Source organism: Thermobia domestica, chromosome 3, assembly GCF_964235325.1.
Source record: "Thermobia domestica chromosome 3, izTheDome1.hap1.1, whole genome shotgun sequence".
NCBI lineage: Eukaryota > Metazoa > Arthropoda > Insecta > Zygentoma > Lepismatidae > Thermobia > Thermobia domestica.
In genome coordinates, this window is record NC_137456.1 from 48,376,997 (window position 1) to 48,389,875 (window position 12,879).

Below are 12,879 nucleotides of genomic sequence, written 5' to 3' on the forward strand. Positions count from 1 at the left end.
AACAACTAAACAAAGAACTTTTAAAGTTAAACAAACGATGAACACAATTTTTACCACCTTAATAATTGTGTGTGCAGGATTGTAATGTGTACATCAGACAGCAGTGTGTTACAAGCTTAAATCTCATTTTAGCCTTTTTTTTTTTTTTTTTTTTTTTTTTTTTTACGAATCATATCCAGTATTTATTGTAATGTAAATTTTGTTATTTACTTTCTGTCCACCAATTTTACGTTACTTAAGTATATAACAATTAAAGCGAAGTAGAAACATTAAAATTATTTTATTACATTTTAGTCTAATTTGTTTAAATAATTTCAAACTTCCATTTTAAAAAAATGATTTTAAACCTCTATTATTGTAGAACGTTTTCCTGTTGTAATACTGTAAAACTAATTATGATCTTTTCTGATTTTGACGAATTTTTATTTTATTGGGAATTTCTGCAGATTGAGTACAAGAATCAAGCTTAGAAAAACTATTGCAATATAATATATTAAGTAACATATTATCTCGAATTGAAAGTTTGCGTCCTACTTCAGATAATTATCTACATTGCCGTGCAACTATGGATTCTTTTCATATACTAATATTTGGCCACGGATGTTTTGGTTTCAAATGCTAGAAGGAGTAAACTGTGACATTCGGATGGTGGAATGATAAGGGTGATGGAGTAACATCACCCAGATTCATATATTTAGTGTTAACTAAATTATAGTGAAATGCTTCTTATACTGTGCCTGATAAAACCCTTAAAATAGAATTATTCATTTCGTATTCGAAATGTATACATTGTGGTTTGCTTTAGATATTTCGTGACAACGAGATATGCAAGCTCATAGTAACATGCGAATATGTTGCCAATTTTTCTCGTTGGTTTGGTTTGGCTTAATTAGTTTGAATGACGATAAAACTTAGAAATGAATATGTAAATTGTTTAATGAACTCGTAAAACATGAACATAATAAGTAATCGCGTTGAAAATCTTTGTCGTTTTTGTTTGAAGTCTTTGTTATGTGAAGATGGAAAACTCAACTTATTTCGTTCAGAAGGAGTTCGCAGGAATTTGCTCCAGAAAATTTCGTCTTGTCTTCCAATCTCTGTAAGTTCACATTGTATGTATACTTCGTAGTTTGTACATACAGTTATCATAACATAATTATTGCATGAGTAGACAGTATGTTTATATCCAATAATTAAACAACTGTATCATTTGTAGAGCATTCGATGTTTATTTGTAGCAAAATATAGTTTTGATTAAATAATCTTATTTCTTGTTGATTGATATAGAGTAAATATTTTCAAATTAAATTACTGTAGTACAATGCAAAATTTATTACAAGATATGTCAGATCAAGTATCTTTCTCTGTAGTTCTGACTTCAAAAACTCGCGAAAATACAAGGTTGGATAAAAAGGTGGCATTTAAAACTCTATTAATGAACACAGTGAAATATATTATAGATGATAGCCTGAACTGCGCTCTACAGAAAACTACCGTTCAACATAGTCTACATGATTACAAACACATTTACACCATCGTCCAACCTAGGCATCAAAATAATTTTGGAAAAATTAAGGGATTTGCTTCTTGATCTATAAAGTTGTTTTAACTTCACCAAAGTCATTAAATCTGAAGCCATGTAGGTTTCCTTTCATATGATCCAAACAGGTAAAAGAAGGGTCCAGATCAGGGCTGTAGGGTGGGTGAGGCTACTGACAAACTTATTTTGCAATCGCCTAAGTTGTGAAAAATCACGGAGTGGGTGTGTATTACCGTGATAGAGCTTGATGAAATGAATGTCTGAGTGGTCTCTTCTTTCTTACTGCCTCCTTAAGTTTCCTAAGTGTGGTTACATAAATTGCGCTGTCAATTGTGACATGATGGTTCAGAAAATGAACAAGAATAGCATTCTGGGTGTCTCTAAACACTGTTGCCATAACCTTCTGGGTTGATTTAGACGACTTGAATTTTTTGGGACGTGGAGAACCATTGTGGCGCCATTCATTGGATTGCATTTTACTCTCTGGGTCATACAAGTACATCCACGACTGATTTACAATAACTACATCTTTGAAGAAGTCTTCATTGTCAGCTACAAATGCGTCCAGGAGTTATTGACAAATTTTCACTTACCTTCTCCGTTTCTCAAGAGTCAATTGCTTGGGAACCCACTTAGCACAAACTTCGTGATATATCAAGTCAGTAATTATTCCTAGTGCAGAGCCATACGAGACATTCAATTTATCAGCAACATTCTGAACTGTAATGTGCCTGTCACCTCGAATCAATTCATCAACACGTTTCCGATTTGTCGGCCGGCCGCTTCTCGGTTTATCTACAATTTCGGTTTCTTCATTTCGAATTGGTGATGTTTATTATAGCGTCTCTATTTTTCAAGCGATTATGGATTTCCTCAGGTGGACAACCTTCTTTTGCCAGAATTCCAATGATGACTCTTTTCTATTTAGCTTCAGATCCATGATTTAATCAATGTGAAAAGACTACGTTATTAGAGTAAGGTTACTTATATAGTGTCATGCATAGACAGTTCATTGTAATAGTTCCAGACTATTACAACAGTATAAGCATAAGCCATAATATATAGATGCAGATCCATTAACCCTTTTGAGACTTCCACTTTTTTAGGTAAATTTTAGACTCTGAATCAAGCAGCTATTTCGTCGAGACTTATTCGTAGGATCATGGTTCATACCTCGTTGTTTTTCGGAACGAAGCAAAATTTCCAACTGTACAAGACAAATTTCCCTATTATGTACCTAAGGCAATAAAATTCCCGCCCAAAGTGCGAAAAAGGGATTTTTAAAAAAAGAAATCTACGTTTGCCCGCGAATTTCTCCCCTTAGGTACACGACAGGGACATGTGAATATTACCAAGCAAAGTTCGAATGCATGGGCTCCATATGTGATCGTAGGAAGGGGTGGGGTCAGCTGTGAAAGGAACACCTAAAATAGTCTTATTAGTCGTGTGAACAAATGCTTGTGACAAATGTTCTGGTAATAAAGTACAGATCAGAAAATTGTTTACAGAAAGGATCGTTGTTTTCCGTATATTGAGATGAAGGCCGCTTGCGCGAGAGAACAGCTCCAATTGATGTGACGCACACATGAGTTGTTGAGGGGTTGAGCAAGGAGTAGTCAGATCATCCATGAAGACAATGGTTGTTAATTGTCGAAACGGATGAGTGTCGCCCTCATTTAGCGTCAGCAATCGATAGAGTAAAGGCTCGAAGGCAAGACAAAACAAAAGACCTGAAAGCGAACATCCTTGACGAACTTCTCGAAGGATTTCAAAAGGTGGAAGATACCCATTTATTTGTAACTGCGAGATTGCTCCTGCGTATAGCTTACGTTTTACCGATATAATTTGGGCAGTAAAATTGTATCGTTGCAAGACCCTATATGAATAGTCGTGTGACACGGTGTCAAAAGCTTTATGAAAATCGCAAGCTAATAAACCTACAGGGAATCTTTTAAATTTGAAATAGGCTAGAATATCTCGAATGGTTGCAAGAGCTCTATGTATGTGTCGTTCAAAATGAAGCGCCATTTAAGCTGAACTGATGTACGGTTGGACAATCTTCTTGATACTTTGTCATGATAGCAGTGAAGATTTTATAGTCTGTATTGAGCCGAGTGATAGGTCAATAGTCTGCAACACAGTTGGCTTTCCTCCTTTAGGTATTAAAATAATAATCCCTTCGTGCTGATACATTGGACCACCTTGCAATAAAAAGTTATATATATTGCATAGGATCGGACCTAGTAAAGGAAAAAAGTGTCACATAAAGCTGGTAGATCAATCCATCTTTCCCAGGAGCCGTGCGTCGCTTGATCGTGCGGAAAACGTCCTGTGTTTCTTGAAGCGTGATAGGCGTGATAAGTTGCTGCCCTTCTTCATCGGAAAGGCTATGTGGAATGCTGATAACGAGGTATCGCAGCGCTGGAGTGAGTAAAGTTGGGTATAAAATTCCTGAAAATGGGCGTAGAGAACATCAGCTGTCGTAAAGGTTGTGCTCGTCTTGGACGTCAACTCTGTGATACATTGTGAGTTTTGGCGTCGTAACGTATGTATGTAATTGTATAAGGAGATAGGTTCCGCAACCATTCTGCCTGCTGTCCCTTCATTAACGCATATACTAAGGCTAGTTTTAGACGGAAGCATTTATCGTAGCATTTCTCGTAGCAGAATTCGTATCATCGATATCCTACCGTGTAAAATAGCAAATGCTATAGCATTTCCCATGCCATAGCATATCCTATGGCATTTCTTGTCGATAGAACCTGCTCTATTTCGTAGCATTTTCCCCAGCATTTCTGCTCCGATTGCAGCGCCGTGGTGTGTTAAAAGGAAGCGATGTGTGGGAAATTGAATTGTAGTAAAGAAAAAAGTTAGAGTAGGGATACTATTATTATGTTGATTAAAAAAATATGAGGAACATCCTTGTTTGTACAAAGTTAAAGCGTGCAGTTTCACTATACTGATACATACAGAAATTCATTTAAAAAAAACTTTCTCGTTTCATTTATTGGTGTGCTCTTGCATTCTCCGGTGCAGGTTCACTTTAACAGGTGGTAACGTGTAGTTTTACTATACGGATCCATAGTATAAGTAGTAGTAGTAGGCTAGTAGTAAGAGGAGGAGGAGGAGGAGTAAGTAGTAGTAGTAAGTAGTAGTAGTAGTAGTAGTAGTAGTAGTAGTAAGAATAATAGTAGTACTAGTACTAGTAGTAGTAGGAGAAGTAAGTAGTGGGAATGAGTTAGAAGCCCCGATGGGGATGGTTGGGTTCTGTTTTCGATACAAAATGGGGAAGTTACAGACATGTCAAAATTTTACAGCAGCTTATTGAAAATTACGTGCATTTCAGGTTCGACTTTAATTTCTATATTTCCACATAAATACGCATCTCAGATGTAAGTGCACACCATATTTTCATTACTTATACACTACTCTATTAAAACATTAGAAATGTCTTCTGTAAATTTTAAAATCTATGGATCTGTATAGTATAACTGCACCGTTAAAAGTCCTTTGTATCATAATAACCATATGCGCAAACGGGCTTTAGAAGAAATAGTGACTGAAATATCTGTTTTTAGTTTTGGAGCCATAATTGCGCTCTTCTCCAGTGATTTGTTACGTCTTAAAAGTTAGAACCAAAACCATTTTTTTTTTGGTTATAATTATTTAACCCATAACCAAAAATGTAAAGTGCAACAAAAAAAAATAAATAAATAAAGACCAAAAGAGCTTAGTTAACGGCAAGGTCATCCCAAGCACCTTCTAGTGAGACATGACTCATATCAATATCGAAGCAAACACATACCAAAATTAAATAATATGCTGTTATCAATACTAAATTATGGATGTTAAACAAGATTTTTATTACTACAAATATCTTCCGTAGATTTCGTTGTGACACAAGTACAAGAAGTGCATAACAAAATCTTCATGGCGAGTCGTGACTCATCTTCATCTTCGAAGAGCATCGATTCCAAAATAAGGCAATTATAGGTTACGTAAAGAAGTGTAAAATATTTTTATTACTACAAATCTCTTCGAAAAATTATGTTGTGAGTCAGCCCGAAGGAAGACCATCTCAAACACTTTGTAATGAGACATGACTCACTTCTATCTTCGAAGCGCATCGATTCCAAAATGAAGAAATTATGTGCCACTTAAAGCAAATGAAGAATTCAACGTTATTTCATTACTAGAAATCTCCATAACAATTTGTTAAGAGTTACCACACGCGAAGACCATCACAAACGCTTTTTAATGAGACATGACTCACCCCTACCTTCGAAATGCATCGATTCTAAAATTAGACATATTACCTGGAATTTAAAGCAAATAGAGAATTCAAAATATTTTTATTGCTAGAAATCTATTCGATAAATTTTGTTGTGAGTCAGCCCAAACGAAGACCATATAAACCCTCTGTCATGACACATGACTCACTTAAATCTTCCAAGCGCATCGATTCCCAAAAGAAGAATTTATGTGCCACTTAAAGCAAATGAAGAATCCAACGTTATTCATTACTAGAAATCTCGATAAATTTTGTTGTGAGTCACAAAACAGAAAGACCATCACTGATGCTTTTCAACGAGACATGAGTCAACTCTACCTTTGAAATGCATCGATTCTAAAATTATACCATTATCTGGAATCTAAAGCAAATCCAGAGTGAAAAATATTTTTATAACTAGAAATCTCTTCGATAAATTTTGTTGTGAGTCAGCCCAAACGAAGACCATCTCAAACCCTTTGTAATGAGACATGACTCACTTCTATCTACGAAGCGCATCGATTCCCAAATGAAGAAATTATGTGCCACTTTAAGGATATGAAAAATTCAACGTTATTTTATTACTAGAAACCTCGATAAATTTTGTTGTGAGACAGGCCAAAAGAAGACCATCTCAAACCGTTTGCAATGAGGCACGACTCACTTCTATCTTCGAAGCGCATCGATTCCTAAATGAAGAAAATATGTTCCACATAACGCAAATGAAGAATTCAATGATACTACATTACTAGAAATCTCTATAAATTTTGTTAACAGTCAGTACACAGAAAGAACATCACAAACGCTTTTTAATGAGGCATGACTCACCTCTGGCTTTCAAGTGCATTGATTCTAAAATTAGACAATTATCTAGAATCTAAAGCAAATCCAGAGTGAAAATATTTTTACTACTAAAAATCTCTTCCATAAATTTTCTTGTGAGTCAGCCCAATGGAAGATCATCTGAAACCCTTTGTAATGAGACATGACTCACTTCTATCTTCGAAGCGCATCGATTCCAAAATGCAGAAAATATGTTCCATATAAAGCAAATGAAGAATTCAATGATACTTCATTACTAGAAATCTCTAGAAATTTTGTTGTCAGTCAGTACAAAGAAAGACCATCACTAACGCTTTTTAATGAGACATGACTCACCTCTAGCTTTGATTTGCATTGATTCTAAAATTAGACAATTATCTGGAATCTAAAGTTAATCCAGAGTGAAAAATATTTTTACAACTAGAAATGTCGATAAATTTTGTTGAGAGTCACCAGACGGGAAGATCACCACAAAAGTATTCAATGAGACATGACACACCTCTACATTTGAAGTGCATCGATTCTAAAATCAGACAATTATATGGAATTTAATGCAAATGGAGAATGTAAGATATTCTTATTACTAGATATCTCTTCGATAAACTTTGTTGTTGTGATTCATCCCAAAGGAACACCATCTCAAACCGTTTGTAATGAGACATGACTCATTTCCATCCTCGAAGCGCATCCATTCCAAAATGAACAAAATTATGTGCCACTTAAAGCAAATGAAAGATTCAACGTTATTTCATTACTAGAAATCTCGATAAATTTTGCTGTGAGTCAGCCCAAAGAAAGACCATCACAAAAGCTTTTTAATGAGGCATGACTCACCTCTACCTTTGAAGTGCATGGATTCTAAAATTAGCCAATTATCAGGAATCTAAACCAAAGCTAGAGTGAAAAATATTTTTACAACTAGAAATCTCTTCGATAGATTTTGTTGTGAGTCAACCCAAAGGAAGACCATCTCAAAACCTTTGTAATGAGACATGACTCACTTCAATCTTCGAAGCGCATCGATTCCGAAATGAATAAAATATGTGCCATTTAAAGCAAATGAAGAATTCAACGTTATTTCATTCTTAGAAATCTCGATAAAATTTTTTGAGAGTCACCACACGGGAAAACCATCACAAACGCTTTTTAATGAGACATGACTCACCTCTACCTTTGAAATGCATCGACTCTAAAATTATACAATTATCTGGAATCTAAAGCAAATCCAGAGTGAAAAATATTTTTGCAACTAGAAATCTCTTCGATAAATTTTGTTGTGAGTCAGCCCAAACGAAGACCATCTCAAACCCTTTGTAATGAGACGTGACTCACTTCTATCTACGAAGCGCATTGATTAAAAAATGAAGAAATTATGTGCCACTTTAAGGAAATGAAGAATTCAACGTTATTTCATTCTTAGAAATCTCGATAAAGTTTGTTGTGAGTCAGCAAACAGAAAGACCATCACTAATGCTTTTCAACGAGACATGACTCAACTCTACATTTGAAATGCATCGATTCTAAAATTATACAATTAACTGGAATCTAAAGCAAATCCAGAGTGAAAAATATTTTCGTTACTAGAAATCTCTTCGATAAATTTTGTTGTGAGTCAGCCCAAAGAAAGACCATCTCAAACCATTTGTAATGAGACATTACTCGCTTCTATCTTCCAAGCGCATCGATTCCAAAATGATGAAAATATGTTCCACATAAGGCAAATGAAAAATTCAATGATACTTCATTACTGGAAGTCTCAATAAATTTTGTTGTCAGTCAGTACACAGAAAGACCATCTCTAACGCTTTTTAATGAGACATGACTCATCTCCAGCTTTGAAGTGCATTGATTCTAAAAGTAGACAAGTATCTGGAATCCAAAGCAAATACAGAGTGAAAATATTTTTACTACTAAAAATTTCTTCGATAAATGTTTTGTGAGTCAGCCCAAAGGAAGACCATCTCAAACCCTTTGTAATGAGACATGATTCACTTCTATCTTCGAAGCGCATCGATTCCGAAATGAAAAAAATTATGTGCCACTTAAAGGAAATGAAGAATTCAACGTTATTTCGTTCTTAGAAATCTCGATAAAATTTGTTTAGAGTCACCACACGGGAAGACCATCACAATCGCTTTTTAATGAGACATGACTCACCTTTACCTTTGAAATGCATCGATTCTAAAATTAGACATATTACCTGGAACTTAAAGCAAATAGAGAATGCAAAATAAGTTTATTGCTAGAAATCTATTCGATAAATTTTGTTGTGAGTCAGCCCAAAGGAAGACCTTCTTAAACCCTCTGTCACGAAACATGACTCACATCCATCTTCCAAGCGCATCGATTCCCAAATGAAAAATCTATGTGCCACTTAAAGCAAATGAAGAATCCAACGTTATACATTGCTAGAAATGTCGATAAATTTTGTTGAGAGTCACCAAACTGGAAGACCATCACAAAAGTTTTTCAATGAGACATGACACACCTCTAGCTTTGTAGTGCATCTATTCTAAAATCAGACAATTAACTGGAATCTAAAGCAAATCCAGAGTGAAAAATATTTTCGTTACTAGAAATCTCTTCGATAAATTTTTTTGTGAGTCATCCCAAAGGAACACCATCTCAAACCGTTTGTAATGAGACATGACTCATTTCCATTCTCGAAGCGCATCGATTCCAAAATGAACAAAATTATGTGCCACTTAAATCAAATGAAAGATTCAACGTTATTTCATTACTAGAAATCTCGATAAATTTTGCTGTGAGTCAGCCCAAAAAAAGACCATCACAAAAGCTTTTTAAAGAGGCATGACTCACCTCTACCTTTGAAGTGCATCAATTCTAAAATTAGACAATTATCAGGAATCTAAAGCAAAGCTAGAGTGAAAAATATTTTTACAACTAGAAATCTGTTCGATAAATTTTGTTGTGAGTCAACCCAAAGGAAGACCATCTCAAACCCTTTTTATTGAGATATGACTATTTTCAATCTTCGAAGCGCATTGATTCCGAAATGAAGAAATTATGTGCTATTTAAAGCAAATGAAGAATTCAACGTTATTTCATTCTTAGAAATCTCGATAAAATTTGTTGAGAGTCACCACACGGGAAGACTATCACAAGCGCTTTTTAATGAGACATGACTCTCCTCTACCTTTGAAATGCAACGATACTAAAATTATACAATTATGTGGAATCTAAAGCAAATCCAGAGTGAAAAATATTTTTGCAACTATAAATCTCTTCGATAATTTTGTTGTGACTCAGCCCAAACGAACACCGTCTCAAACCCTTTGTAATGAGACATGACTCACTTCTCTCTACGAAGCGCATTGATTAAAAAATGAAGAAGTTATGTGCCGCTTTAAGGAAATGAAAAATTCTACGTTATTTCATTACAAGAAACCTCGATAAATTTTGGTCAGAGTCAGCACGCGTGAAGACTAGCACAAACGCTTTTTAGCGAGACATGACTCACCTCAACATTTGAAATGCATCGACTCTAAAATTAGAGAATTATCTGGAATCTAAAGCAAATCCAGAGTGAAAATATTTTACTACTAAAAATCTCTTCGCTAAATTTTATTGTGAGTCAGACCAAAGGAAGACCATCTCAAACTGTTTTCAATGAGGCATGACTGACTTCTATCTTCGAAGCTCATCGATTCCAAAATGAAGAAAATATGTTCCACATCAAGCAAATGAAGAATTGAATGATACTTCATTACTAGAAATCTCTATATATTTTGTTGTCAGTCAGTACACAGAAAGACCATCACTATCACTTTTTAATGAGACATGACTCACCTCCAGCTTTGAAGTTCTTTGATTCTAAAAATTAGACAAGTATCTGGAATCTAAAGCAAACCCGGAGTGAAAATATTTTTACTACTAAAAATGTCTTCGATAAATTTTGTTGTGAGTCAGACGAAAGGAAGACCATCTCAAACCGTTTGCAATGAGGCATGACTCACTTCTATGTTCGAAGCGCATCGATTCCGAAATGAAGAAAATATGTTCCACATAAAGCAAATGAAGAGTTCAATGATACTTCATTACTGGAAATTTCTATAAATTTTTTTGTCAGTCAGTACACAGAAAGACCATCACTAACGCCTTTTAATGAGACATGACTCATCTCAAGCTTTGAAGTGCATTGATTCTAAAATTAGACAAGTATCTGGAATCTAAAGCAAATCCGGAGTGAAAATATTTTTACTACTAAAAATTTCTTCGATAAATTTTTGTGAGTCAGCCCAAAGGAAGACCATCTCAAAACTTTTGTAATGAGGCATGACTCACTTCTATCTTCGAAGCGCATCGATTTCGAAACGAAGAAATTATGTGCCACTTAAAGCAAATGAAGAATTCAACGTTATTTCGTTCTTAGAAATATCGATAAAATTATTTGCGAGTCACCACACGGGAAGACCATCACAAAAGTTTTTCAATTAGACATGACACACTTCTACATTTGAAGTGCATCGATTCTAAAATCAGACAATTATCTGGAATTTAATGCAAATGGAGAATGTAAGATATTTTTATTACTAGATATCTCTTCGATAAACTTTGTTGTTGTGAGTCATCCCAAAGGAACATTATCTCAAACCGTTTGTAATGAGAAATGACTCATTTCCATCTTCGAAGCGCATCGATTCCAAAATGAACAAAATTATGTGCCACTTAAAGCAAATGAAAGATTCAACGTTATTTCATTACTAGAAATCTCGATAAATTTTTTGTGAGTCAGCCCAAAGGAAGTACCATCTCAAACTGTTTTCAATGAGGGATGACTGACTTCTATCTTCGAAGTGCATCGATTCCAAAATGAAGAAATTATGTGCCAATTAAAGAAAATGAATTCAACGTTATTTCATTCTTAGAAATCTCGATAAATTTTGTTGTGAGTCAGCAAACAGGAAGACCATCACTAATGCTTTTCAACGAGACATGACTCACCTTTACTTTTGAAGTGCATCGATTCTAAAATTAGACAATTATCAGGAATCTAAAGCAAATCCAGAGTGAAAAATATGTTTACAACTAGAAATGTGTTCGATAAATTTTGTTGTGTGTCTACCCAAAGGAAGACTATCTCAAACCCTTTGTATTGAGACATGACTCACTTCAATCTTCGAAATGCATAGATTCCGAAATGAAGAAAATATGTGCCATTTAAAGCAAATGAAGAATTCAACGATATTTCATTCTTAGAAATCTCGATAAAATTTGTTGAGAGTCACCACACGGGAAGACCATCACAAACGCTTTTTAATGAGACATGACTCACCTCTACCTTTGAAATACATCGATTCTAAAATTATACAATTATCTGGAATCTAAAGCAAATCCAGAGTGAAAAATATTTTCACAACTAGAAATCTCATCGATAATTTTTTTGTGACTCAGCCCAAACGAACAACATCTCAAACCCTTTGTAATGAGACTTGACTCACTTCTATCTACGAAGCGCATTGATTAAAAAATGAAGAAATTATGTGCCACTTTAAGGAAATGAAAAATTCAACGTTATTTCATTACTAGAAACCTCGATATATTTTGGTGAGAGTCAGCACACGTGAAGACTAGCACAAACGCTTTTTAGCGAGACATGACTCACCTCAAAATTTGAAATGCATCGATTCGAAAATAAGAGAATTATTTGGAATCTAAAGCAAATCCAGAGTGAAAATATTTTACTACTAAAAATGTCTTCGATAAATTTTGTTGTGAGTCAGACCAAAGGAAGACCATCTCAAACCGTTTGTAATGAGACATGACTCACTTCTATCTTCGAAGCGCATCGATTAAAAAATGAAGAAATTATGTACCACTTTAAGGAAATGAAGAATTCAACGATATTTCATTACTAGAAATCTCTATAAATTTTGTTGAGAGTCACCACCCGGGAAGACCATAACAAACGCTTTTTAACGAGACATGACTCACTTAACCTTTTAAATTCATCGATTCTGAAATTTGCCAATTATCTGAAATTTAAAGCTAATAGAGAATGGAAAATATTTTCGTTACTAGAAATCTCTTCGATAAATTTATTGTGATTCAGCCCAAAGGAAAACCATCTCAAACCCCTTGTAATGAGACATGATTCACTTCTATCTACAAAGCCCATCGAATAAAAATGAAGAAATTATATTCCACTTAAAGCAAATGAAGAATTCAACGATATTTAATTACTAGAAATCTCGATTAATTTCTTTGAAGCTCACCACAAGTGATG

The 12,879-nt window shown here is 34.6% G+C and overlaps 1 protein-coding gene across 1 annotated transcript in view; it reads left to right on the forward strand.

The window, feature by feature from the left end:
* The first annotated feature begins 594 nt into the window (after positions 1-594).
* LOC145681769 (uncharacterized) overlaps positions 595-12,879 on the forward strand; it is a 137,641-nt gene continuing 125,356 nt past the window's right edge. The window contains exon 1 of the mRNA XM_081753380.1: positions 595-1,099. Coding sequence (XP_081609506.1) covers positions 953-1,099 — 147 coding nt within the window. The 5' untranslated portion in view covers positions 595-952. The remainder of the gene's footprint in view (positions 1,100-12,879) is intronic.